Raw genomic sequence first — 25,208 nt, 5'->3', positions numbered from 1 at the left:
TCGGACTCAGTCCTACCACCCTGGGATCATGACCTGAGCCAAAATCAAGAATTGAACATTTAACGGACTGAGCCACAGAGGTCCCCCAGCACGTGGGTTTTAAAGCACAGTTAGGGCTTATAGCACAATTTCACTTATAACTTTCCCTATTTCCTTATTTTTCTCTTGACCAAAAAAGCTTTTAAATTTACTTTTCCTGTTTGCAGAACTACCTGTTTTTATCTCTTTTATTTTTTTTAACTTTTTAATTTAAAGCAAAATTTTTTTGAGTTTATTTATGAGAGAGAGAGAGAGGGAGGGAGACAGCATGAGTGGGGGAGGGGCAGAGAGACAGGGAGACAGAATCCGAAGGATGCTCCAGGCTCTGAATTGTCAGCACAGAGCCCGACACGGGGCACGAACTCACAAACCATGAGACCATGACTTAAGCCGAGGTCGAACGTTTAACTGACTGAGCCACCCAGGAGCCCCTATCTCTTTTATTAAAAAGAATTTACTGGGGCGCCTGGGTGGCGCAGTCAGTTAAGCGTCCGACTTCAGCCAGGTCACGATCTCGCGGTCCGTGAGTTCGAGCCCCGCGTCGGGCTCTGGGCTGACGGCTCAGAGCCTGGAGCCTGTTTCCGATTCTGTGTCTCCCTCTCTCTCTGCCCCTGCCCCGTTCATGCTCTGTCTCTCTCTGTCCCAAAAATAAATAAACGTCGAAAAAAAAAAAAAAAAGAATTTACCTTAATAAGAATAAGGCATACTATATACGGTCATCCTAAAAGATATTTAAAAAAATTTTTTTTAGTGTTTATTTATTTTTGAAGGAAAGAAAGAGTGTGAACGGGGAGGAGCAGAGAGAGGGGGAGACACCGAATCCGAAGCAGGCTCCAGGCTCTGAGCCGTCAGCACAGAGCCCGACGCGGGGCTTGAACTCATGTACCGTGAGATCATGACCTGAGCCAAAGTCGGATGCTTATCCGACTCAGCCATCCAGGCGCCCCCTAAACAATATTTAAAACCACAGTGTTATTGAAAGCTTTGTAAATTTTTTTTTCAATTTACAACACATAATTAAGTTGTATTGACACAGAACAATGACATAATACATTTTCTTTGTGGCTTAAAAAGAATGTATGTGTTAGGCAAGAATGCACAGCTGAGGCATGGGTGAGGACGGTATGATACCTGAGTATTTTTATTTTCCTTTTTGGCCTAAACACCTTTGAGTTCAGGGTTTGGGTCCAATGAATGTTCCATTTCCTAGTTATCTTAAAAAGAAGCTCTAGGATTGCCTGGGTGCCTTGGGTGGCTGTCACTTAAGTGTCCAATTTTTTTTTTTTTTCTTGAGAGAGAGAGAGAGAAAACATGAGGGGGGAGTGGGGGGCGCAGAGAGAGAAGGAGACAGAGAATCCCAAGCAGGCCCCGTGCTGTCAGTGCAAAGTCTGATTTGGGGATCGAGCTCACAAACTATGAGATCATGACCTGAGCCAAAGTCAAGAGTAGGACACTTAACTGACTGAGCCCCCCAGGCGCCCCGTGTCCAACTCTTGATTTTGGCTCAGGTCATGATCTCACAGTTTGTGAGCTCGATCCCCGAATCGGACTTTGTACTGACAGCACCGGGCCTGCTTGGGATTCTCCCTCTGTCCCCCTCTCTCTCTGTCCCTCCCCCCAAAAAATAAATGTAAAAAAAATTGAAAGTTTAACTTGCCCTTAGGAGAGCTAAGGGAGATCTATAGTAATTTAGATAGAACTTTATGTGATTAAAAAAAAAATTTTTTTTTAATGTTTATTTATTTTTGAGACAGAGAGAGACAGAGCATGAACGGGGGAGGGTCAGAGAGAGAGACACAGAATCTGAAGCAGGCTCCAGGCTCTGAGCTATCAGCACAGAGCCTGACACGGGGCTCGAACCCACGTCGGTCGCTTAACCGACTGAGCCACCCAGGCGCCCCGAACTTTATGTGATTAATAAAGAAATCTAGGGGCGCCTGGGTGGCGCAGTCGGTTAAGCGTCCAACTTCAGCTCAGGTCACGATCTCGCGGTCCGGGAGTTCGAGCCCCGCGTCGGGCTCTGGGCTGACGGCTCGGAGCCTGGAGCCTGTTTCCGATGCTGTGTCTCCCTCTCTCTCTGCCGCTCCCCCGTTCATGCTCTGTCTCTCTCTGTCCCAAAAATCAATAAACGTTGAAAAAAAAAATTAAAAAAAACAAAACAACAAAAAAAAAACCCACTGTTGTGAACCAAGGGCGTCTTCAAGAATTCTTTCTTGGCCATCGGCTCCGGACCCCACCGTCACCCCAAAAACCTCATCACTTTCTCTTCCCTTTGGCCAAATGTCGTGTAGGCCCACCTCAACTGCCCTACCCGTTAGCTTCCTAGTAGGCCCTGCCCCCTCCAGGCTTAGGCACTGGGCCTCCACGTTGTTGCCATAGTTACCTTCACACACAATCATGTTGCCTCTTTGAAAACCATCAACATGCCCCCCCCCCACTTTTGTGTCTCTTCTTCCCCAGGCCTCCCCTCAACTATAAGTGCCCTCTCCTCAAGCCACTCTGGCTGGTAACCACACTGATCCCAATGAGGGAGGCCTTTCGTTTTATTCTTGAGTCTTAACAACTTCAGCTACCTTTAGAGGGTTGTGCTTGCTGCCGATGGGAGGAAATTGAGGGCTCCAGATCTCTTGAAGGAGGGCGATAGGATTTCCCCATTCCAGATAAGCTTCCCCAAGTGGCAGCTGTGACTCCTCATGTTCAATATTCTTTTTTTTTTTTTTCTTTCCTTCATGTTTGAGAGAGTGAGAGAGAGAGGCCGAGAGAGGGGGAGACAGAATCTGAAGCCGGCTCCAGGCTCTGAGGTGTCAGCACAGAGCCCGATGCGGGGCTCAAACTCCCAAACCACAAGATCACGACCTGAGCCAACGTTGGACGCTTAGCCAATTGAGCCACCCAGGTGCCCCATCACCCTCAATATTCTTGATCACCTTTAAAGAAAGCACGCTTTGATGAGGTTTGGGAGTGATGGTGGCGTCTAAAAAAGAATTCTTGACTCGTCTTTGGTGCAAAGAGGTGATTTTATGAAATCACAGGGACAGGACCTGTGGACAGAAAGAGCTGCACTGGGGTTGTGAAAAGTGACTGATTATACACAAGGGAATTGAAGAGGGGGGAGGGTAAGGAAAAAAGGCCTCCAAAAGGACTTTGACATGTGTCTAAGAGGACTCTTAAGATATTGGAGTCCTAGGGGCGCCTGGGTGGCGCAGTCGGTTAAGCGTCCGACTTCAGCCAGGTCACGATCTCGCGGTGCGGGAGTTCGAGCCCCGCGTCGGGCTCTGGGCTGACGGCTCGGAGCCTGGAGCCTGTTTCCGATTCTGTGTCTCCCTCTCTCTCTGCCCCTCCCCCGTTCATGCTCTGTCTCTCTCTGTCCCAAAAATAAATAAACGTTGAAAAAAAAATTTTTTAAGATATTGGAGTCCTAGCTATTGTTAAGTTATGGTTGTTTTTCCCTTTAGCAAAGCATTAACATTAAGACCGTAGGGGGTTCCTGGAAAAACTTTTTACTCTGCCTGCCTCAAGTATTTGCCAAGGGGCTGCAGGTTATAAAGGAATTTAATTTTATCTGCCATTTCCTTCTGCCCTATTCCCCACATCACTAGGGAGGGGAGGGTGATGTTAGCGGTCCTGGAAACTGAGTGTATACATTTCTGGAGGCTAGGCTATTAATTAGATTGCTTTATCTTGAAATTTACTAACACGTTGGTAAACTGATGGACACACATGTCCTGCAGGACTGTGATCTCATCAGTTAACCATTTGTTTTCTTTCCTTTCCTTTGTTCTTAGGCAGCCAGGAGTGCCTGAGGAATGTCACACACATCCCATCTGGTGGGGGGGGGGGGGGGGCGGCGGGGTTTAGCTTGTGCTTATGGCCCCTCAACTTCACAAACACAAGCGTGAACTTTCCGCTGGAGACAGCAGGTTAATTTGCTTTGAGTAAAGGCTAATTCTTCTCTCACCAAGGTTTTTCTCCCTATGGAAACAAAGGAATCCTTTCTCATTATTACCCTAAGACCTAAGGTTGTCTTGTCTGCCTCCCTGGGTGACAGATGGCTGGTTGCATTGCACTCGCTGGATTCAAGTCCCCTTTGATAAGTGTCTGAGGGGACCTGTTTCTGCCCATTTATCCGGCCACCTGAATGAATGTCCAGTTAGTCCAGGTGGGGTCGGAGGTGTGGGCAGGTTCACCTTCCAAGGGGTGCTGGACAGGGCAAGGCAGGGAGTCATGATCAATAGCGGAAGAAGGGGGCCAACGACTGACTACACCTGCTCCACAATCATGCCCTACTTCGGGGGAAGTCTTTGTACCGCAAGCCATAAACATTCGCGTAAAATGAAGCTTGCATTCCTGATCTGCATATAGCTCTGGTACAGGTGCCCTCATGGCCCCAAAGCGTGCCCTCGGCCGCCTGCAGGATGAGCAAGGAACGGTGGAGACCATGGGTGGCCACGCCCATCGGAGGATGGGGTGCGACCCGACGTCACAAGGTGGGCACGCTGAGTCCGCGGACCTCACGTGCCGAAGGGCTTCCAGTCCATCAAACACAGACGACTCTGGGTCAGGGCCAGGGACGTCCAGGGTACGGTCTGAGGCCGGTGCACCTGGGAAAGAGACGCGAGCAGAAGCCGCGCCCGCCCTCCGCAGACAAGGACACGGCAACACCCTCTTCGGCGGCCACGCGCGCGTCCAGCCCCCGGCGGCACCGGCGCGAACAGCTCCGCCTGTGATTGGCAGCTCCTCGGGGGCGTGGCCTCGGCGCGCGCAGCCCGGCGGCCCCTGACCCGCTCCGCCCACTCCCGTCCCTGCCTGTGATTGGTGCCTTCGGCCCAGGGGGCGGGCCGTCAGCCGGTGGTGCGCGCACGGCTGTCGTGTCAGTCCTGGAGCGACCTCTGCCTGGCCAGGCCCGCCCCCGCGTGTCACAGTCATGGCGGCCTCTCTTCTGCTGCGGCAAGGACGATCGGGGGCAATGAAGGTAAAGGGAGCCGGGCCGGCGGCCGGGAGCCCGCGTAGGGCCGGGGCGAGGGGCACCTCCAGCCGTACGGGTGGGCCCATGACGCGGTTCCAGGGTGGAAGAGAGGGCGCTGGGCCGGAGCAGGTGGCCGCGGGCCGTGGGGCGGGGCGCGGCGAACGGACACTGACCCCGATCTCCTGGGGAGCCCCCGGCGTGCGGTGCCAAGGTCGCGGGCAGGTGCGAGGGCTCCCAGGTGTCCTGCGCCGCCGCGCTCGCTCCGAGACGTTGAGGACCGCGTCTTGACCTCTTACGTAGCCGGGAGGGGAGAGGAGGGGACTCTGAGGTACCTGGGTGACCCGGTAACTTACTTGGCAGCCACTAAGATGCCCGCTTACATGATCCTGTCTGGGAAAAGAGAGGAAGACAGAGGGCTTTCTTTTTACGTGTAGAAAAAATGTGAGATCATTGCCCTGCGTTTAAATTTGCCAAAGTCTCTTACAAAAGCACTTCCTATTCATTGCGAGATAGAGCGTACAGATGGGGGGGGGATCTGTTTCCGAGAGTCCACCATTTCGTCCTTGAAACACCTGGTTCCAAATAATTTTTTCAGCTTTCACACGTACTTATAGTCATAAACATAAAAAGATATATTTTACCTTCGTTTATGTAGGAGAGGCACCTTTGTTCTGTATGCAGCTTCTAGAAAAGCGCCTAGCACATAGCAGCTGTTAGTAAATACATGTTGAGTGAATTATCAGTTTAGGTTTGCCATTTATGATACATTGTATGTGGTTTTGAAGCAGTTATCCACCTGCATCATTACTAACAGCCAGATAGTATTTATTCTTTTTATTTTTTAATTTTTTTTAATGCTTGTGTATTTCTGAGAGATAGAGAGAGAGAGAGAGCAAGCAGGGGAGCGGCAGATAGAGAGGGAGACACAGAATCCGAAGCAGGCTCCAGGCTCTGAGCCGTCAGCACAGAGCCCGACAGGGCTTAAACTCACAAACCGTGAGATCATGACCTGAGCCCAAGTCAGATGCTTAACTGACTGAGCCACCCAGGCTCCCAGGTAGTATTTCTTCTAGTTGGCGTTCTAAGTATAGGAAAACACTTTATTAACAAAAAGAACCAGAGTATTTGGTAGGTTAAATAGTAGGTGGGGGCTACAAAAAGTATGCACAGGAGAAACTGTTTTTGACTTTTCTTGGAGTTACATAGTTCATAGTGACTGTCATGTGTTTTCTTTCTTGCAACTTTTTTTGTATTTTCCAAAATTTCCATGTTATGAAAATTGTAATAACCGTTAGAAATATAACATGAATGCTATGTTATAACACGTTATATAGTACATTAGCATGTAATGATATATAACGTCTGTAGGTCGTAATAGCTTCCAAATGGCATGACTCTAAAATGTCCATATTTGTTCATCCTTCTGTCAGACTATGCTCCTAGACGCACGAGTGTTTCGAGGACTTGCTCCCTCAGTGTCTCTCTCTGCGGAATCAGGGAAGAGCGAAAAGGGACTGCCACCAAATCCCAAGAAGCAAAGTCCACCAAAAAGTAAGATTTTAATGATAGTCCCAAGGGGAGAATAATGCAAAGTAAACAAATCAGTCCGCTTTCCAGGCGTGAAGAGTTTTACTAACCACATAATTCGATTCTTCATCTCCAGCCGTGTCCAGATTGTAATCCGACATCGGATCTGTGGCAGATTTTAGACCAAACACATCACTAATGCAACAGCCCTTGACTCAGCATTTAGCCCTGAACCAGTTCTGTCTGTGTTTTCTAAGTGCTGTGCTCTGATGTGTGGCAAGGGGACGTTTGGATGGCCCTGATACAGATGCTGTGCTCCTGTGGCAGCCCTGAGCCCCACCTTGCTTTTCTCTCCCCCAGTTGTGACGCTTCTCAGTGTCTCAGAGACACAGATCGGCTTCCCAGGCTTCATGGGCCACCGTCCAGACTGCGGGCCTCCTTTCATGACCGTGGGGAGGGAGTTAAGAGCAGGAACTGTTTTCCATTACTGCTCACTTTGATGAAGCACGATGTGTGATCTCTGTCCGGCTTTGTCCAGAGTCATTTTGACTTTTATTGCTGGATTTTACTTTTTTTTTTCTCCTTCCTGAATACCAGCGAAGCATATCCTCATGGAAGGAAAATACAATGTGCGACACTATTTTAAATACTTGTGGGAATTTTACTTTCTACTCCCTGCTCCTTATTAATGACTGACCATAGGGGGCGCCTGGCTGGCTCAGTCAGCGGAACCTGGGATTCTGTCTCAAGATTGTGAGTTCAAGTCCCGCGTTGGGTGTAGAGTTGATTTAAAAATAAAATCTTAGGGCGCCTGGGTGGCTCAGTTGCTTAAGCGTCTGACTTTGGCTCAGGTCGTGATCTCACGGTTCGTGGGTTCGAGCCCCACGTCGGGGTCTGTGCTGACAGCTCGGAGCCTGGAGCCCGCTTCAGATTCTGTGTCTTCCTCTCTTTCTCTCTCTCTCTCTCTCTCTCACTTTCTCAAAAATAAACACGAGGGGTGCCTGGGTGGTGCAGTCGGTTAAGCATCCGACTTCAGCCAGGTCACGATCTCGCGGTCCGAGAGTTCGAGCCCCGCGTCAGGCTCTGGGCTGATGGCTCGGAGCCTGGAGCCTGTTTCTGATTCTGTGTCTCCCTCTCTCTCTGCCCCTCCCCCGTTCATGCTCTGTCTCTCTCTGTCCCAAAAAATTAAATAAACATTGAAAAAAAAAATTTAACAACAAAAAAAAATAATAAACACGAAAAAAAATTTTTTTTCTGGGGCAGCTGGGGGGCTTAGCTGGTCAAGTATCTCACTCTTGGTTTCAGCTCAGGTCGTGATCTCGCAATTCGTGAGTTTGAGCCCCACGTTGGGCTCTGCGCTGATGAAATGGAGCCCGCTTGGGATTCCTCTCTCCTGGGATTCCTCTCTCCTGGGGTTCCTCTCTCCTGGGGTTCCTCTCTCCCTTTCTCTTTACCCTCCCCAGCGCTCTCTCTCTCTCTCTCTCTCGCACATGCTTTCTCAAAAAATAAATATAATTTAAAAAACTAATGTGAACAGCCAGAATGTCAGTTAAATTCTGCATTACACATAGCACATTTTTGACATTCTTTCAATGTTTACTGATGATTAGTGAACCTCATTGCTAATGTTATTGATGCCTTTGGTGATTCTTAGTCTTGTTTCTGCAATCCTACATCATAGGTTTTTGAAGCTGACTTAATGGATTTTAAAATATTGTGGCAGAGTCAAAGATTCCCCCCCCCTTTTTCTAATGTTTATATATATTTTTTTAATTTTTTTAATCTTTATTTTTGAGAGAGAGAGAGAGAGAGAGAGACAGTGTGAGTGGGGGAGGAACAGAGAGAGGGAGACACAGAATCCGAAGCAGGCTGCAGGCTCCGAGCTGTCAGCACAGAGCCTGATGTGGGGCTTGAACCCATGAACTGTGAGATCATGACCTGAGCTGAAGTCGGACGCTTAACTGACTGAGCCACCCAGGCACCCCAATGTTTATATATTTTTGAGAGAGACAGAGCTCGAGCGGGGGAGAGGGGGGCACAGAGAGAGGGAGACACAGAATCCGAAGCAGCCTCCAGGCTCTGAGCTGTCAGCACAGAGCCCGATGTAGGGCTTGAACCCACGGACCGTGAGATCATGACCTGAGCTGAAGTCGGACGCTTTACCAACTGAGCCACCCAGGCGTCCCCAAAGATCCTTTTTTAAACATGCTTCTATGTGTGAGTAGAATAGGGTGCTTGTTTATGTAACAGTTTTAGGCGCAGTTATGAGCAGGGAACATTGACCTAGGAGTTGGCCCTGGGCCTGTGTAGTTTGGTCATCAGTCTGGATGAGGTTTTCCCTGCCTGAGTGGGGTCAGCGCGCAGGCCGTGCTAGGCCCCTGTGAGGGGGATATATGTGTGCGGTGTCGACTGAGTGTAGAGTGCTTTCAGGTGGGAAGACAGTATTGTGGACTACGCTGTCTTTAATTCGTGTGAGATCTGTGTATAATCTAAAAGTACTTATAATCCCTGTATGAAGAAAAGGAATTTCTAAACCGACATGTACAGGCCTCAGTGTTTGCCCGAGATGTCAGTGCTCATGAGACTGGTCAAGCGAAAAATGCGGAAATGCTTTCTGCCTGCTGGTGGCCCGTCAATGCCCCAGGTTAAAGCCCTGTCTGCTCTCACTGGCTTTGGGAGCTTTAACGGCAGTTTCCCGCATGCAGATCTGGCCCTGTGCGCTCACCCTTGGGGTCCCATCTCTAGGCAAGGTGCCTGCCTCAGAGGCAGGACCCCGGGGTTCCAGACGACGTTCTGCCCTATTCCTTCTGGGACTCCAGCTTCTCGTAGTGCTTGCCTCCTTCCCGAGGAGAGCCACCAACGCAGATGTCAGGGCCCAGGGTCTCCTCACAGGTGCCCCTCCAGACGGTCCGCTCAGTCCAGCCACTGTGGCAACAATCGGTACTAAGTCATCGACTCCTGTGCCGCCTTTTCAAGGGTCTGTCCAGAGGCCACAGTTAATGATTCCTTTCAAGTCCTCATTTCAGTCTGAAGGGTGAGGAATCTCTGGAAATAGGGATTTGTTGTGTTTACTTCTAACCAGCAGAGCCCGGCATACGTTGTCCCGTCTGGTCCGCACAACCCGTGAGCAGGCGGTACTCGTCTCCCTGCCTTAGAGGAGAGAGCGGAGGAGGGAAGAGGCCTGTGAGCTGCCCAAGGCCACACGTGTGTTAGGAGTGGAGCCGGATGTAAACCCGGGCAGGAAGGCCCCGCCATCTGTAGTTTTCTTCTCCGTGCTGTCCTGCCTCTGAGGAAATCTCAGTCCTCAGACAAGCAAGCAGACAAGCAACTCTGTAGTCCTATACAGGGAAAAGAGCTTTAGTTCACATAAAATTTGAGTGACTGTGCTCCTTCCTGTTGTGTCGAAACGTGCTTTGTTTCCGAGATTGGTTTTGTGACCCAGTGACGAGATCTGGAAGAATTTTTTTTTAACTTTTTTTTTTTTTTTTTTAACGTTTATTTATTATTGAGAGACAGAGCGTGAACAGAGAAGGGGCAGAGAGAGAGGGAGACACAGAATCGGAAGCAGGCTCTGAGCTGTCAGCACAGAGCCCGACGCGGGGCTCGAACTCACAAACTGCAAGATCGTGACCTGAGCCAAAGTCGGACGCTTAACCGCCTGAGCCATCCAGGCGCCCCAGAATTTTTTTTTTTTTTTAATTTTTTTAAATGTTTACTTTTGACAGAGAGAGAGAGAGACACGGAGTGTGAGCAGGGGAGGGGTAGAAAGAGAGGGAGACACAGAATCGGAAGCAGGATCTCGGCTCAGCTGTCAGCACAGAGCCTGACATGGGGCTCGGACCCACAAACCATGAGATCATGACCTGAGCCACAGTCAGACGCCCAGCCGACTGAGCCACCCGGGCGCCCCAAGATCTGGAAGAATACTAAGGTGGCTAATCCATTTCAAACACCATCGTCATTTGTGCCTGTGTGAGGGAGACCACCAGAAACGTGTAGGTCATGGCCTCACTTTTCGCCCCAGCAGAAAAGAGACCTGGGAAATACAGCTAAGTTCAGTTGGAGAGGAGGTGGAGACGCAGTACAGCTTCTCCGTCTGCACGGTTAGCAGTGTTTGTGCGCCTTTACCGTGCACAGGCCATGGTCATTTATCCGTCCTCCGGCAGAGTAGACACAGCCCCGGAGGTCGCCGTCTTGTGCTGTGAGATGTGCCTGCGTGGCCAGCCTTCCCTAGGTGGTTTCGTGTTTTCATAGATTTGTTTCTCGAGGGAGGTCAGTATCAAACTAAAACAGTATGTGGGCGTCCTGCTCTGGCCAAAAGTGTGCGACTTTGTGAAAACCAGCAGGCGAGGTCAACGTGCGAGCCCTCGTTCCTCTAGGTGACGGTGCTGTTTCCCAGGTGACGTCATTCTGCACCTCACGGCGGGGCCACACTCGGTCTGCGCCCTGAGCCCTGCAACAGCAGCTACCTACCGGTGGCGGTTCCCAGCCATTGTGGCAGTTTCCTTGGGGGGTCGCGGGGGTGGGGGGGCGGTTGCTGGGCCCGTCCTGCACTGGGCCAGAAATTGACTCTCAATAAAAGGAAAAAGCATTTTTGTTTTGGTCCGGTGGCCTTTCCCTGCAATTCTCCCAGTAACTTAGCATGAATAATGAAAATGCTCTTATGTCGTATAATAGGAATTTCCTCTTCAAAGAGAATTTTTAAATGTTAGTCCCATATGAAGTTTTCTTTCCATTGTCAGTGGTGATAACTCAGCCTGTAACGTAGTTCCGATCACTTATTTGCAGTTTTTAAATCTCCACCACATACTTTGGAAGATTCGGGAATTGTAATTTTTCTATTCAAAACAGCCCATGTAAGATACACCTTGTTTTTAGTTAATTTTTCATACTTGGAGCATTCATGCCCAATGTAAACGTGGGTGCATGGTCCAGGTGAGTGGGCACAGCGGCGTGCGGGGCCTGCTAGGAACCGCTGAGCTGATTCAGGTGTGGTTTACAGAGAGAGAGCAGAGCGTTCAAGTGTGTATACATTCCTTTGCCTCATTTTGAGGTTTCTCGTGACCCTGGAGCTCTGAGAGTCCTGAAGTTAGGTCAGCACCCGCCTAGCATGCAGAGTGCAGATTCTGGGCTGGCGCGTAGCCACAGCTTCTGACGTGGCATGGAGGAGGTAGGGGTGAAGGTGCTGACGGAGGGGTGGAGGGGGTGGAGGTGACGGATGTAAACAGTCCCCTCTGCTCTGGCTGCCCGGTCAACCCTTTCGCACCGCCGGGTTTCCTCTCCGGCCCGTTTCTGATTCTTGGTGTTTCCTCGGGTTTCTTGGGTCGTTTTCTGTCAATCTATCATGGGTATGGTCCCTGAGCTCAGAAACCAATTAGAACCCTTTTTGGATACTGGTAAGATGGTGATCTTAGGAATACGTTTTTTTTCCCACTTGAGAGAAGCAGGATTCAGATCTTTTCAGTATAAAGTAGACAGACCCCCTAGACTTGAAAGTGAAGTCTCTGCGTTTAGAACTTGCTTGTCTGTAATGTGTGTGATTTTGGCTTTAGATTTGGAAAGTAATTTTAATTTATAAAAGCTTGTCTTGGGGCGCCTGGGTGGCGCAGTCGGTTAAGTGTCCGACTTCAGCCAGGTCACGATCTCGCGGTCCGTGAGTTCGAGCCCCGCGTCAGGCTCTGGGCTGATGGCTCAGAGCCTGGAGCCTGTTTCCGATTCTGTGTCTCCCTCTCTCTCTGCCCCTCCCCTGTTCATGCTCTGCCTCTCTCTGTCCCAAAAATAAATAAAAAACGTTGAAAAAAAAAAAATTAAAAAAAAAAAAAAGCTTGTCTTATATTTTTCTTTAAATCTGCAGGGTTAGAAAGGGTTTACCACCTGAGAAAACTGAATGAAGTTATTTCCAATCAACTCACTGTGCAGTGTTATTTTTTTAATAATCGATGCTATGAAATATAAAGGTTTCATATTAGCCCTTTTCCTTTTTTTACAGCTTAAAACCTGTTGCTCATGTGTATGTATCTCGTTATCAGTTTATTTTAGCTTCTTTTGGTCGTGTAATGCTTTCCTTTGGCCGAGGAGATCCCCGAATGACTTCTGATTTTGAAGGGCTCTCCTCCTTCGGGCGCGTTGATGTGAACGACGTTATCCTCTTCCCGGTACCCTGCAGCACTTAAACACGCGTGTGTGCGGACCCAAACCCAAACCAGGCTCTTGTCTGTAGTTGTGTTTTCTGGGTTTTCAGAAAGTACAGGTTCGTCCAGCGTGGATAACTTTTTTAATATTCGAGAGGCATCAGTTTTCTTAAAGAGTTAAGAAAGTACACATGTGTAAAGCTTGCAGTAGTCGTTGGAAAATATCTTTGTGGTTTAACGATTTGAGCTTTGGATGAAGTAGTCGTTTAAAAAGGAGCATCAAAGAATCTGGCATTGTGAGCAGTGGAGACAAGTTTGTTACTCCTGTTGGTAAAAACAGCTGCTTGTTAGTTTTTCAGCTGCAAAGGAATGACCTACATTTCTTACTGTTCTCTCTCAGGCGGCTTGACTTTGACCTAAGAGTGAGTTCCCATGGAACGTTCCTTAGGATGATTACATTGAAGATATAATAGCAAGTTGTTATTTAACGAGCCGTCTGTGACTTATGAATTTGGATTGATGTACAAAATATTGAGAATAACCTTCCTCTTTATGCCATTTCCTAGATGTAGTGGAACCAAAGGAGAGGGGCCAACTCGTAGCCACCCCAACAGCAGCTGAATTGTCTAAAAACTTGTCTTCACCCCGTGCTCACCCGTCAGTTGTGAGTCCGGGTGGGCTGGTAGCTGGCCCCGGCCCCGGCCCCGGCCCTGGCCCCGGCCCCGAAGGCAGCATGCTGTTCACAGCTGAAGGGGCTCCAGAGTTCCGGTCGCGAAAGACTGTCGTAGAGACGCCTCAGAAAGTTCCGTCTCCACTCAGGAAGCAGGGCACGGATGCAAAAGCTCTTAGGGAGAGCAGGGGAGATGATTCATCTTCATCGTCCTCTTCGTCCAGCTCCTCCGATTCCGACTCCGAGGGGGAGGGGGAGAGCGCCACAGCTGACCCCCAGGGGACGAGCAGGGCCAGAGGAGGGCCTCCCAGACCGCAGGCGTCCCGCCCCCTCGAAGATGGAGCCCCCAGAATCGCAGCAGTCGCCAAAGAGAAGCCCCGCTCGCCGCCGGATGTCCCCCCTCCCGAGAGGCCCCGTCCGGTCAAGAAGAAAGGGGGCACCATCAAGCCGCCAGAGGACAGAAAAGACACAAAACGCAAAACCACAACACCCAAGTCACAAGCAGATAAAGAGTCTATGAAGCAAAACGTCAAGGAAAAGCAATCCCAGAAAATTCTTAGATCAAGTGAAACCGATAAAGAAGGCCAAAAGCTGCCCAAAGCCGAAGAAGTCCTGCCTGCTCATACCAAGTCAGGATTGTCCACACAGCCGGCTGGCGGCCCAGCGCCCATTCAGTGGAGGGAAAGAACCGGAACAGCGAGACCGCCGCCAGCCGCTCCTGAGGCCAGCGAGAGACACCGGGGCCAACACGCAGCGGAGCGTGGCGGGGAGGTGGCTTTCCCCCTGTTCAGCAAAGGAAATTTGGGGGCGCAGGTGACAGAGGGAACCCTGAAGGCCTCGGGAGAGACTCTGGAAGGTCAGGTGCCAGTCCGAAGTTTGAAGCCGGTTCCTGCTCCTAGCGAAGGCAGCGATTTCCAGGACAAGGCCGCGGGCCCAGAGCCTGAGGGCGGGGCCGGGATGGCGGAAGACCCTGCCCCTCCAGGAGGGCCGGACGGCACCCAGGGTATACCTTCACTTGCGCCCTCGAGAGCCCTGCTTTCCCGGGCGGGTGGTGGGCCTTCGGAGGCCTGTGCGCCCCGAGGAGGGGTCCAGGTAGTCAGGCACCTGCAGCGCGGCCTCCGGCGGGCAGAGGACTGTGCCGGGCTCCTGGGGACCCACGCCTTGTGCGCGGCATCCCTGGGGCATTTCCTGTTTATTTTGTGGTGAAACAGCGTGCGCTTGGCCCTCCTGGCTGTCCCACGGCCACAGGGTGATGTTTCAACTCTAGCGGTTTCACGGCTCCCTTCGCTTTGGAAGGTGTCCGTGAACTTTCAGGGCCTCTGGTCAGCGGGAAGGGGGTCCTGATTCACTCCCACAGCGAAGAGCCGTGCTTACCCCTGGTGTGGGGGTTGGGGGGATACGAGGGGTGTCACTTTTAGGTTTCTTAGACCGGAGGGGAGGTCCCCATTTTGGGAAGTCCCGCAGTAAGTGACACAGGGGCAGCCAGGGGCGGCTTTAGTCTTCCTTCCGCTGGATTTACCCAAAAACACAATGGGCTGCTTTGTTTTTCCATATTGAATTTTTATGAAGGGCTATTTGCTATCACAGATTTTTAGGGTTTTATTCCTATTATGCTCCCGACTTGCGCATCGAACTTTATGAAGGCACGTGCTGTGGGCAGGTCGTGGCGAAGCCGGCAGGGCCGTCCCCGGGTTCAGAGCCGGGCCCCGCAGAGTGTCTGTAAAATGCTGTGTTGCTAACAAACCCGGCCCCTTCTTATTTGCTCCTTAGTCTTCCTAAAGCCTCTGCCTTTGCCTGACGTCCATTATGTGCTAATCGTTATTGGTTGCCTTCCGTTGACAGAATTTGTGTGTTTTCTTCCTTCCGTTTTCTCCCTCTTTCGTTAATACACAAAGTGCCAGCCTTGTCCAGACTTGGAGAATGCAGTTCCTGATGCTACAAATTGGAGACGAAAACCAAAACTTAGGATGATGACAGCAAACCATTGTTGTTTTTCTCGTACTCCCTTTGCCCTTTGGGGGGTAAGGAGGCCGCCCAGGAGCACAACCCCCGTGTGGTGTCGCTGAGCAGTCCTCTGCTCGGGTTCCTGCCCCGAGGTTCCTGCACCCACGTTTCCCTCCAGCTAACACCTTCCCTGTATCCGCCAATGTGCCTGCACCACATGGGCAGTCTCTCTGCTCAAGATCGGGAAGGTGTCAGCTCTGCATAAGTCCTCGATTTTGTGTAACACAGCCGAAGACGTGACAAACAGAGCTCTGGGTGTGAATTCAAATGGTGGAAAGTGTGCTTAGGTGATTTCCTGTGCAGCCTGGGTAGCCGTGCAGGGGCCTCCCCGCAGGCTGCGCCGTGTGCCCTTGTGCGGACGTCCCAAGGCAGGAGAGCTGCGTTCTTTTGCTTCAGCTGTGCACTTTGAGTTCTAGATCACCGAATGTCCTTTTTCCACGTGAAGAAATACAGCTTAGCTTGTACGTTTTAGCCTGAATCGAAGGTATGCCAGCAGCTTTTTCAAAAAAAGTTGAAAACTTTGCATCTCCCTTCCAGTTCCCCTTAACTTGTGACGTTGTTCAGACAGAGTCTAGTTTCGTGTATCCAGAGACTTAGAGGGCTCACCTGGCTTCTGCTTTTGAACATTTTTTTCTGCAAATAGTTCATTCCTACTCCTGTAGATCTACTTGTCTCTCTTGCTCCCTCAAGTCCTGAAAGTCCCTGCATCCTTGTCGTAGGCGTTTTCACAGCTCTGCACAGCACGGGCTGGGGAGCGGACAGAGTAGGCTGTTCAGACGCCTCGTAAGAACCAGCGGCTCCCACCGCGGCGGCTGCGAGGTTTAGAGTACGTCTTCCGCTAATTCCTTTATTTCGCGTCTGAGGATCCTGTAGCTTTCACCGGCTTCCCTAGTTAGACAGTTTATCTCAGGATGCGGGGCGCGCGGTCTCTGAGAGCTGAGCCCCGCGGGAACGCCGCCTGTCCCACGTTCTCACGGGCCTTGCGTTTCCCCCCACAGAGTCCGCTCACGCCACCAGCGCCTCCGAGCCACTGGACAGCGCCACCTACAAGAACCTGCAGCACCACGACTATACCCCGTACACCTTCTTAGACCTCAACCTGGACCTGTCCAAGTTCAGGATGCCCCAGCCCTCGTCAGGACGGGAGTCCCCTCGCCACTGAGCGCCCCCTTCAGAGAGTAACTTCCCCGTTGTCTGGGCTACAGAAATAAAATCCGCCCCGGTCGTGAGGCCTCGTGTGTGATCGGTGTCCCTCGTACGGTGAACGCTGAGCTAGCGACCCTGCTCTCTGACCATTGGTTCAACGGGCATCAGAAACATCTGTGCGCAAGGGGTTTTCCTCTCATTGTAAAGCTGGGGTCCGCCGCACAGATCGTAGCATTAGAGAGCCGTTGGGGCTTTCCATCAGCGTGTGTCCGCTGTGCCGAGTCCCTGGTCAGTTTAACGTCCGTCTGCTTTCCAGCCAGGTGCCCATACGTGTGCTGAGGACTTCTGATTTGGTAGACCTAGCTTCTGATCATCAAAGACAGGGTTTCACTGATTTTATCTCCTGTACTGCAAAGAGACTGAAACATTAGGTTCTAGCACTTTATCGTTAGAGAAGGAATGGAATCCTTTTCGTTCACCAGAATTCAGTGTTTGATGTAAACTCAGGCGGGATGGGGGGGGGTTGAAGTTTTGTGGGGCCCATCAGCAGCTCCGCCCCCGGATGGCCGCGGCAGACTCCGGACCCCTCTGCTACGAAGGGTTTCTGGGTCGGCCAGGGCTCGGGATAACGTTACTCACGCCTCGGGGCGTAAGCGGGGTGTGTCAGGCTGTGTGTTTGCACTCGCACCCTGCGGGGACGAGGTGAACTGTCTGCTTGGAGACCAGTGGAGGTGAGGTTACACCCCACCACGAGAGCGGAGGTGGGAGATGCGTCCGTTTGTCAGGGCAGAAGTCTGTCTACCCGCTGGTGTCACAGCCGTGGTTTGCTTTGTTCTCACATGGCCCTTGTTCCCGTGCCCGGACCCCAGGGCATCACCTCCCTTCATTTGCATTCTGGTCCCTGGCCTCGAGTCTGCAGCACACAGTGTGGTGCATGGAATTCTGTTCCCACGTGTCTGTCACCCTAGTATTGTCATCATCCACCTCCGAGTTTATTACCGCCGAGGGAGACGCTTGGCGACTCTGCGAGCTTCTCCTGATCGCATTGTTTTATCAGAAAAGTACCAAAGCCACATTACCCAAAAGGGAGAAAATGGAAAACCCCTAGGGCCACGGTGCCAGCCCCACAGTCACTGATGTGTCACACACCTCCCCGGTGGTGGTGGCTTCAGAGAGGTCGCCCCACGACATGCAGACGGTTCTCTCTCCTGCCGGCTGTGCCCATGTGATACCTGGCTTTGCAAACCGTGGCCCGCAGAACCTGTGCGGCGTGTGGGGCGCGGGGGGGGGGGGGCACAACCACGGTGCGTTTCCTGGACCGCACGTGCCGCAGGGGCTGGGGATTCTCCCGACGGAACGATCTGGATGAAAAAATTTTCATCTGCATGAAGTTTTTCCCTGGGAACCAGCCCTGTTAAATTATCCTCTCTCTCTGACCCCCAAAGCCCTCGCAAGCCGATGGGGGCGGTTCCCCACCAAGTGTGGTTTGGGACCCGAGCTCGTCCCCGTGCTCTCTCCTAGCGCTGCCAGAAACATCTGGGCGGCTGTAACTCCTGCCGTGTGTTGTATTGTTTCCTTAAGATGGATTTCCAGAAACCAGTCTGATGAATCGCACGTGATTCACAGACGTTGGTATTGCTTCCGCTTCCACAAGGTTTTTAAAGCAGTTTAATAGGTTCACGTTAAAGCAATTATCCCATTTCCTTTTGTATTTTCCCTGTCACCTGAACCCTGGCATCTTTCTAGACATTTGTTCTCTTACACCTGTTAACAAATAAACACCCTCAGACTGGAGGGCATTATACACAAAGCAGAAGTCCAGTCCTTGTTGTGAATTCTTGTCCTAATGTTTACTGGCAGCTGGTTAATAACTGAAACCCAGCAAATTACGGTGTGGCCTTTCTGATTCTTCCTCCAAGTATGTGCTTTGAGTTTTAACAGTCGGAGTCCTCCCACCCATCTCAACTGGCATCCGAGACCCAAGAAAGTGCCCCTCGGCTCAGGACTCGCACCCAGTGCCTTCTGGGAGCGTCCCATACCTTGCACGTAGGAAGCAATGGAAGGTTTATAAAATGAGTTCACCAGCACCACAGAACTTCCTGTGCCCTAGGGGATGAAGTGTGACACATAAACAATACAAAGCCATTTCTTCCGTTAAAGCAGCATTAACACACTCCCCGCGAAGGGCCAGATAGGAAATATTTCAGGGTTTGCCACATGCAGCGTTGAACAGTCTTTTTCTGTCTTTTACATCCCTTTAAAAAATGTTAAACCCGGGGGTCCCTGGGTGGCTCAGTCAGTGAAGCGTGTGACTTCGGCTCAGGTCACAATCCCGTGGTTTGTGGGTTCGAGCCCCACGTCGGGCTCTGTGCTGACAGCTCGGAGCTGGGAGCCTGCTTTGGAGTCTGGGTCTCCCTCTCTCTCGGCCCCTCCCCCACTCATGCTCTGTCTCTCAAAAATAAATAGACATTAAGAAAAAATGTTTAACCTATTCTTGGCTGTGGGCCTTATGCAATGGCAGAGAGCAGGGTTTCCTGAGGGGCCCCAGATTGAAGGGGTTGCTTTAATAAAAAGGCTGATGGGGTGCCCGGGTGGCTCAGTCGGTTAAGCGTCCGACTTCGGCTCAGGTCATGATCTCACGGTCCGTGGGTTCGAGCCCCGCGTCGGGCTCTGTGCTGACCACTCAGAGCCTGGAGCCTGTTTCAGATTCTGTGTCTCCCTCTCTCTCTGACCCTCCCCCGTTCATGCTGTGTCTCTATCTCAAAAATAAATAAACGTTAAAAAAAAATTGAAAACAAAAATAAAAAGGCTGGCTAGGGGCACCTGGGTGGCTCAGTGAGTTGAGTGTCCAACTCCTTGATTTTGGCTCGGATCGTGATCCGTGGTCATGGGATCGAGCCCTGTGTCCAGATCTGCACTGAGTGTGGAATTTGCTGAAGATTCCCTCTCTCTCTGTCTCTGTCCCTCTCCCTGCTGCTCACACACTCTCTGTCTCTCAAATAACAAAAGTAACAAGGGCTGTTTCAGGTGCTCACCACCCTTGGTTCTACCCCCTCCCGCCCTCCTCTCCTACCTTTATTCCAGCAAGGAGTTGAAACAAAGAATAGGGTATAAAAGTTAACAGTTAAAATGGCGTTCCTTTCAGAGCAATGTCACTCTCGCGGGCCTATAGTCAACACGGGTCTAGATGCCCACCGTATGCCAGGCCTGCATCTGGGCCGTGGGGTCAGAGACGGTGGGGACGGACGATCTCTCCCAAGTTTCCAGCCTTGGGAACGAGGCACGTGGAAGGCCTGGCAAGGTGGTGTGCCACGTCTGGTAGCAGAGGGGCTGTTTGGGGCTGGGTGTTGACCCGAGAGAGCTCCGTGGGGCAAGATGTTTAGCCCAGATATTGCCAGGTGACCAGGAAGTCCCCAGGTGCACAGGGCAATGGTGGGGAGACCCTCGGCGTGGTCTTCGAGGTGTCAGGGTGGGGGGGTCCATGCAAAGGCCCGGACAAGGACATCACTGGAGGTCACGGTTTGGGAGGGGACGTGTAGCGAGGATGGGGCTTGGGCTCTGTGTTAGGCAGCTCAGCCACCATAACAAAACACCACAGCTGGGGGGGCTTAAACAACAGAAGTGTCCATCTCTCGGTTCTGGAGGCGGACGTCCAAGATCAAGGTACTGGCTGATGCAGCGGGTAAGGTTCTTCCTGGCTTGCCGATGGCCACCTTCTCGCTGTGTCCTCACACTGCAGAGAGGGGGCGAGCGCGTTCTCTGGAGTCTCTTAATAGGACCCTAACCCCAGCTTGAGGGTCCCTCCCCGGCTCATGCTCTCTCTGTCAAAAATAAACATTAAAAAAAAATCAAAAAGTTTTAAAGTTTATTTAGAGAGAGAGCATGAGTAGGAGAAGGGCAGAGAGAGGGAGAGCAAGAATCCGAAGAAGGTTCCGCGCTGTGAGCATAGAGCCCAATTTGGGGCTTGATCTCACAAACCTGTGAGATCACGACCTCAGCCAAAATCAGGAGTCCCACACTTAACCATCTGAGGCATCTAGGCACCCCTTAATGAACGCATCTAAACTTAAAAAGTAAATTTTATTGGACATGCATTTCTAAGTTTTTTTTTAATGCTTATTTCTGAGAGACCGAGTGTGAGCAGGGAAGGGGCACACAGAGAGAGGGAGACACAGAATGCAAAGTAGGCTCCAGGCTCTGAGTTGTCAGCACAGAGCCCGACGCGGGGCTTGAACTCACAAACCGAGAGATCATGACCTGAGCTGAAGTCGGACACTTTGAGCCACCCAGGGGCCCCTGGACATGGATTTCTTAGTGAAGTGTAGTGAAACTATTTTTTTTTTCAGTTCCTAAATCCATGAATGAATATTATTTAAGTCTAGAAGGGGTTCAATGAAAATTAACAGAAAAAAAAAAAAAAGGAAAGAAAGTATAAACCAATTTTTGAGGACGGATTCAGGTTTCGTGGGGCCTGAAGCTATGAAATTTGGCAAATTTCTTTTAATAAAAATAATGTAGACTTAATTCAAAATCAAGGGGCACCTGGGTGGCTCAGTTAAAGCGTTTGACTTTGGCTCAGGTCGTGATCTCACAGTTCATGAATTTGAGCCCTGTGTCAGGCTCTGTGCTGACAGCTTGGAGCCTGGAGCCTGCTTCGGATTCTGTGTCCCCCTCTTTCTGCCCCTCCCCCACTCACACACACACACACACACACACACACACACACTCTCTCTCTCTCTCTCTCTCTCTCTCTCTCTCAAAAATAAACATTAAAAAAACTTTTTTTTAAAAGAATTCAGAATCAAACGTGAAAGTGGATGTTATAGAGAATGAAAAAAGTTGCTTACAAATTTTAAAAGTTGGTGGATACTATAAACCTCACAAAATCCAGAAAGATAACATATTTTAATTAACCACTTGACACGCTTCTATGTGTCAGGCAGCTAATAGAAACATAACATTGGCTGCTACGTTTGATTGCTTCTTATGACAATTTCATAGCACTATTTTGCTGGCTATGAAGATAATGCCATCTTTCCTCCTGCGCGGTTGGTTGAAATTTGGTTTTTTGGTGGTTTGGATGCACAGACGTGTGACCACACACAGATGTCTCTGCTGTTTGTAGTGAATGCTGATAAACTTTATTTCACATGCTCCTATCAAAAAGGGGAAAGTAAGGCCCATGTTTAGCTGCTTCTGCTACGCGAGGAGGACGCTCTCGACAGAATTCCATCTGTCCCGTTACGGATGGAAACTGAATCCTCTGATGGGAGTTTTCCTGATTGAAAGGATTCTCTAGGGCACCAGGTGGCTCAGTTGGTTAAGCGTCCGACTCCGGTCCCAGCACAGGTCACGGTCTCCCAGCTTGTGGGGTCAAGCCGCGCATCGGGATCTGCGCTGACAGCAGAGAATCCCAAATGGATTCTCTCTCTCTCTCTCTCTTTCTCTCTCTCTCTGCCTCTTCCCAGCTCGCTCTCTCTGTCGCTGTCTCAAAATAAATAAAAGAAAGAAAGGATTTCCCCCCGAGTAGCTTCTGTTCCATGCACTTCAAAACCCGCCCTCACCCACAGCTACTCAGTGCCAAACCCCTCCGGACCTGGCCGCGTCACGTGTTTGTGGCCACACTGCATGTTCACAGCTAGGCCACACGTTCCTGGCCACGTGACATCAGCACAGCAATGTCCGAAATCTCATGGTGTCCATACCACGGGATCCCCTATGTCGCCACCTGCACATCCGAGTGCCTGGCAATTCCGCTCGGTGGAAAGCAGGAGTGTGCCCGGAAGCCGGTCCACACCAGACAGCACCAACCAGGGAAGTCACTGTGAACCCCCAACCACATCCCACCAAACCCAAACTAAGCGTACCCCTGGGGCGGGTCCTGACGTGCTCCCAGCCACTCCAGCGCCTGTGAGAGACGAGCTGGGGTGGAAAGAGGATGTGGTCTGAAGCTATTGTATTCAAATGTCTCACTTTTGCAAATTTGACACCTTGTGACCACAAGTGGGGATCCCTAGCTGGATCCCCACCTGGCCCTGGATCCCCAGGGAGGGGCCTGAAGCTTGTCCCTGTGGCCCCATAGGAGCTCCCCAACATTGGGCAGGAGTTAAGTGTCCCCGCTTAGTGATTGGCCTTCGCGGTGGCCAAGTGCATCGACACACTAAAAGCCACCGCACTTCCCCACGACGTTGACCTAAGTCTAACCGGGACCTGCAGGCAGGAGCGAGCGACACCACCGATGAGTGACAGCAGGCAAGATCGCCCACCCAAGAAGCGAGTGTGGGTTGATGGCATCCAGTCCTCGGTTGGCAAAAATCGCTGCCCGTGTTTTCCCCACAAGTCCGGAGAACCCACAAAACGTGCAGTCGTCTCCAGCATGTTTCTTTACTTGAGGATGTTCCCTCGACCCGTCAGAAGTCAGCGTGGGCTTCAGCCCGTCTCCGCGAAACCCCAGAGAACGTGCAGCTGAGACCTGGCCGGCGCGTGCGCTCGTCACGTGCTTCCTCGTGGTGAAACTTGCAGAAGAGGCCGGCGTTCCCAGCGCACTTGCTGCAAATGTCGAGTATTGGTCGAGTTCTGTGATAGCCAGACAGCGCCGCGAGGGCATCGCGGCCTCGGGGGTTCTTCCTTGTCTGCTCTGCTGTCTGAGGACCCCCTCCTTCTCCCTAACGCGAGGTGCCAGAGCCCCAGCCGCCTCTGACGGCTCCTCTCACTGCCCCGGCCCCAGATGCGCGGCACCCCGACGCAGGGGTGTAACACCACATCCTATTCTTAACAGAAATGCGTACCTAAGACCAGGGAAGACAGAGCTCCCCCCGCGGGGTCACGGTGCCTTCATGACAGACGCTTCCTCCAACATCGTGAGCTGCTTCTTTGCATGGTGCGTCTCTGGGCCAACACAGCCAGGTAGGCTTCCGGATGGGTGAGAAGTCAAGGCCGCCTCCCATGGCGGGAGTAGGCTGCTGGGGAGAGAGCGGCAGGCCCTCAGGAACATCACTGTGCAGGAGGGGCACAGACTCGTCCCCTGCGAACCACCTGTACTGTGTGCCTCGTGCAGCCTCTCAAATCACTTCCACGGGATTTGGCACTTACAAATCAAGTATTCACCGAAGTCAGGCCGGGAACGAAACCGGAATGTTGGCGATGAACCGCCGTCCTTGGCCACTGTGGGTGGAATGGGCATCCCAGAACTGGGCTCTTGGGCTCCACAAAGAAGCTGCTCTTCCTACCCAAAGAGGTTGAAATGTCTCTTCTGTTGTCCCCACCCGCTAGATCCCCAGGCCAGCGGGGACGTAGCCGATGGGACAAATTGAGGGGGGAGACCGGGGACAGAACATAACCAGGGACAGCCATGCCAGTCTTACGTCTAAAACAGGCAACCAGCTGGGACTCCTGGGTGGCTCAGTCGGCTAAGCGTCCGACTCCTGATCTCAGCTCAGGTCTTGATCTTGGGGTCTTGAGTTCGAGCCCCGATTGGGCTCTGTGCTGGACCTAGAGCTTACTTAAAAAAAAAAAAAAAAGTTTAAAACAAGCAACCAGCAGCTTGCAAATGCATTGAAGGGGCAAGATTCTCTGCACTGTCCTCGGCAGTCGAGGCCTGACGGCACCTGGATCCCCTTGGCAAGGGCACCAAGTGGCTGAGGGCCACGCTCTGTCCTGGGACACCAGCCCTGCCCCCCAGGAGCAGGACCAATCCCTCCATACTGGCACCCACTAGCCTTTCGTTCTTTCTTCTAAGCACTGGTTTTGAAATCTTACGAAATCTAAACTAATCAGGGCCCAAGTTACAAGTATATCTTGATGTTTTTAGTTCATCAGAAGCCTTGCCAAGCCTTTTATTTTTAAGTGTGGGCCTTAAAATATATCCTCCTCAGCTCTGGGCCAGCCAGGGGAAACCAAAATAAAACACCATCTTCTTTGGAACATGTGGCAAGTCACTGCCGCCGGAATGAGGGAGAAAGCAGAAAAGAAAGGATGTTCTGGTATAGAATAAAAATGTAGGTTTAATGCATGGAAATAGGCAACGCTTTGTACCACCAAAAGCTGTTTTCCGAGGGAGAAAATGTTAACTACAGAGTTTATGAGAAAAAGAAATGGGGGAAAAGGTATTCCTGAAAACTGACCCAGACACAGGGGTGAGGGGGGTGGAGACCCGCACACCGGAAGGGCCCGCGAGCAGGTCCCATGGCTGAGGGATCTCTCCGCGAGATCCCCCCACCGCCCCACACACGATGAGCCCCTGCCTGCCCTGAATGGTACTTAAAGGGGCTCCTTTTCTTTCCCGCGGCTTCCGGTTCCCACCCTCCGTCCTTTCACTGTGCTGCTGGGTCCTCTAAAGCACCCTGATGATATCGCCAGACACACAGTCACAAACGAAGGTCACCTACACTCAGGGGGCAGCTTACGGGGCTCCCGGCCGTTCAACTATCTTTAAGGCTTATTTCTCAGCATCTTTCGATGTTCTCTGGGGTTTTTTTATTTTTTATTTTTTATTTTTTTAATTTTTCAGCCTCCTGGTTATTTAACCTAAAACCATAATTCTCTTTCCATGCTCGTAGCATTCTGGGGGGTTTCCATGTCTCCCTTCTCTGTTCAGTGACTGCCGTATTTATTCTTATTATTGTTCTTGGAGTGTTGACAATGCAGAGTGGGAAATTTTATGTCGTGTTACTGGAGAGCAACGTTCTAGATATTTGAATTTATTATTGGAGCTGGAGTGTCGTTA

At 51.2% G+C, this 25,208-nt stretch overlaps 1 protein-coding gene across 2 annotated transcripts; it reads left to right on the top strand.

The window, feature by feature from the left end:
- The first annotated feature begins 4,876 nt into the window (after positions 1-4,876).
- On the top strand, positions 4,877-18,293 carry NDUFV3 (NADH:ubiquinone oxidoreductase subunit V3). 2 transcript variants are annotated; one of them, XM_040483828.1, is made up of 4 exons: positions 4,877-5,011; positions 6,436-6,556; positions 13,230-14,336; positions 16,336-18,293. In XM_040483828.1, the coding sequence occupies exons 1-4, from the start codon at positions 4,964-4,966 to the stop codon at positions 16,497-16,499; spliced, it is 1,440 nt and encodes a 479-aa protein (XP_040339762.1). In that variant the 5' UTR covers positions 4,877-4,963; the 3' UTR covers positions 16,500-18,293. The 2 variants fall into 2 exon arrangements, with proteins under 2 accessions (XP_040339762.1, XP_040339763.1); XM_040483829.1 differs by lacking the exon at positions 13,230-14,336 and having other exon boundaries at positions 4,878-5,011.
- The last annotated feature ends 6,915 nt before the right edge of the window (positions 18,294-25,208 follow it).

This window comes from Herpailurus yagouaroundi, unplaced genomic scaffold, assembly GCF_014898765.1.
Source record: "Herpailurus yagouaroundi ecotype Mexico unplaced genomic scaffold, PumYag 162, whole genome shotgun sequence".
In the NCBI taxonomy this organism is placed as follows: Eukaryota; Metazoa; Chordata; class Mammalia; order Carnivora; family Felidae; genus Herpailurus; species Herpailurus yagouaroundi.
Note: the sequence above shows the minus strand (reverse complement) of the source record. Positions and strands in the feature narration are given on the sequence as shown.

Excerpts from the sequence above, each read along its gene's own strand:
- NDUFV3 (XM_040483828.1), top strand. The coding sequence starts at position 4,964 with ATGGCGGCCTCTCTTCTGCTGCGGCAAGGACGATCGGGGGCAATGAAG. Across the intron at positions 6,557-13,229 it reads GAAGCAAAGTCCACCAAAAA|ATGTAGTGGAACCAAAGGAG; the intron begins GTAAGATTTTAA and ends GCCATTTCCTAG. Across the intron at positions 14,337-16,335 it reads AGGGCCGGACGGCACCCAGG|AGTCCGCTCACGCCACCAGC; the intron begins GTATACCTTCAC and ends TTCCCCCCACAG.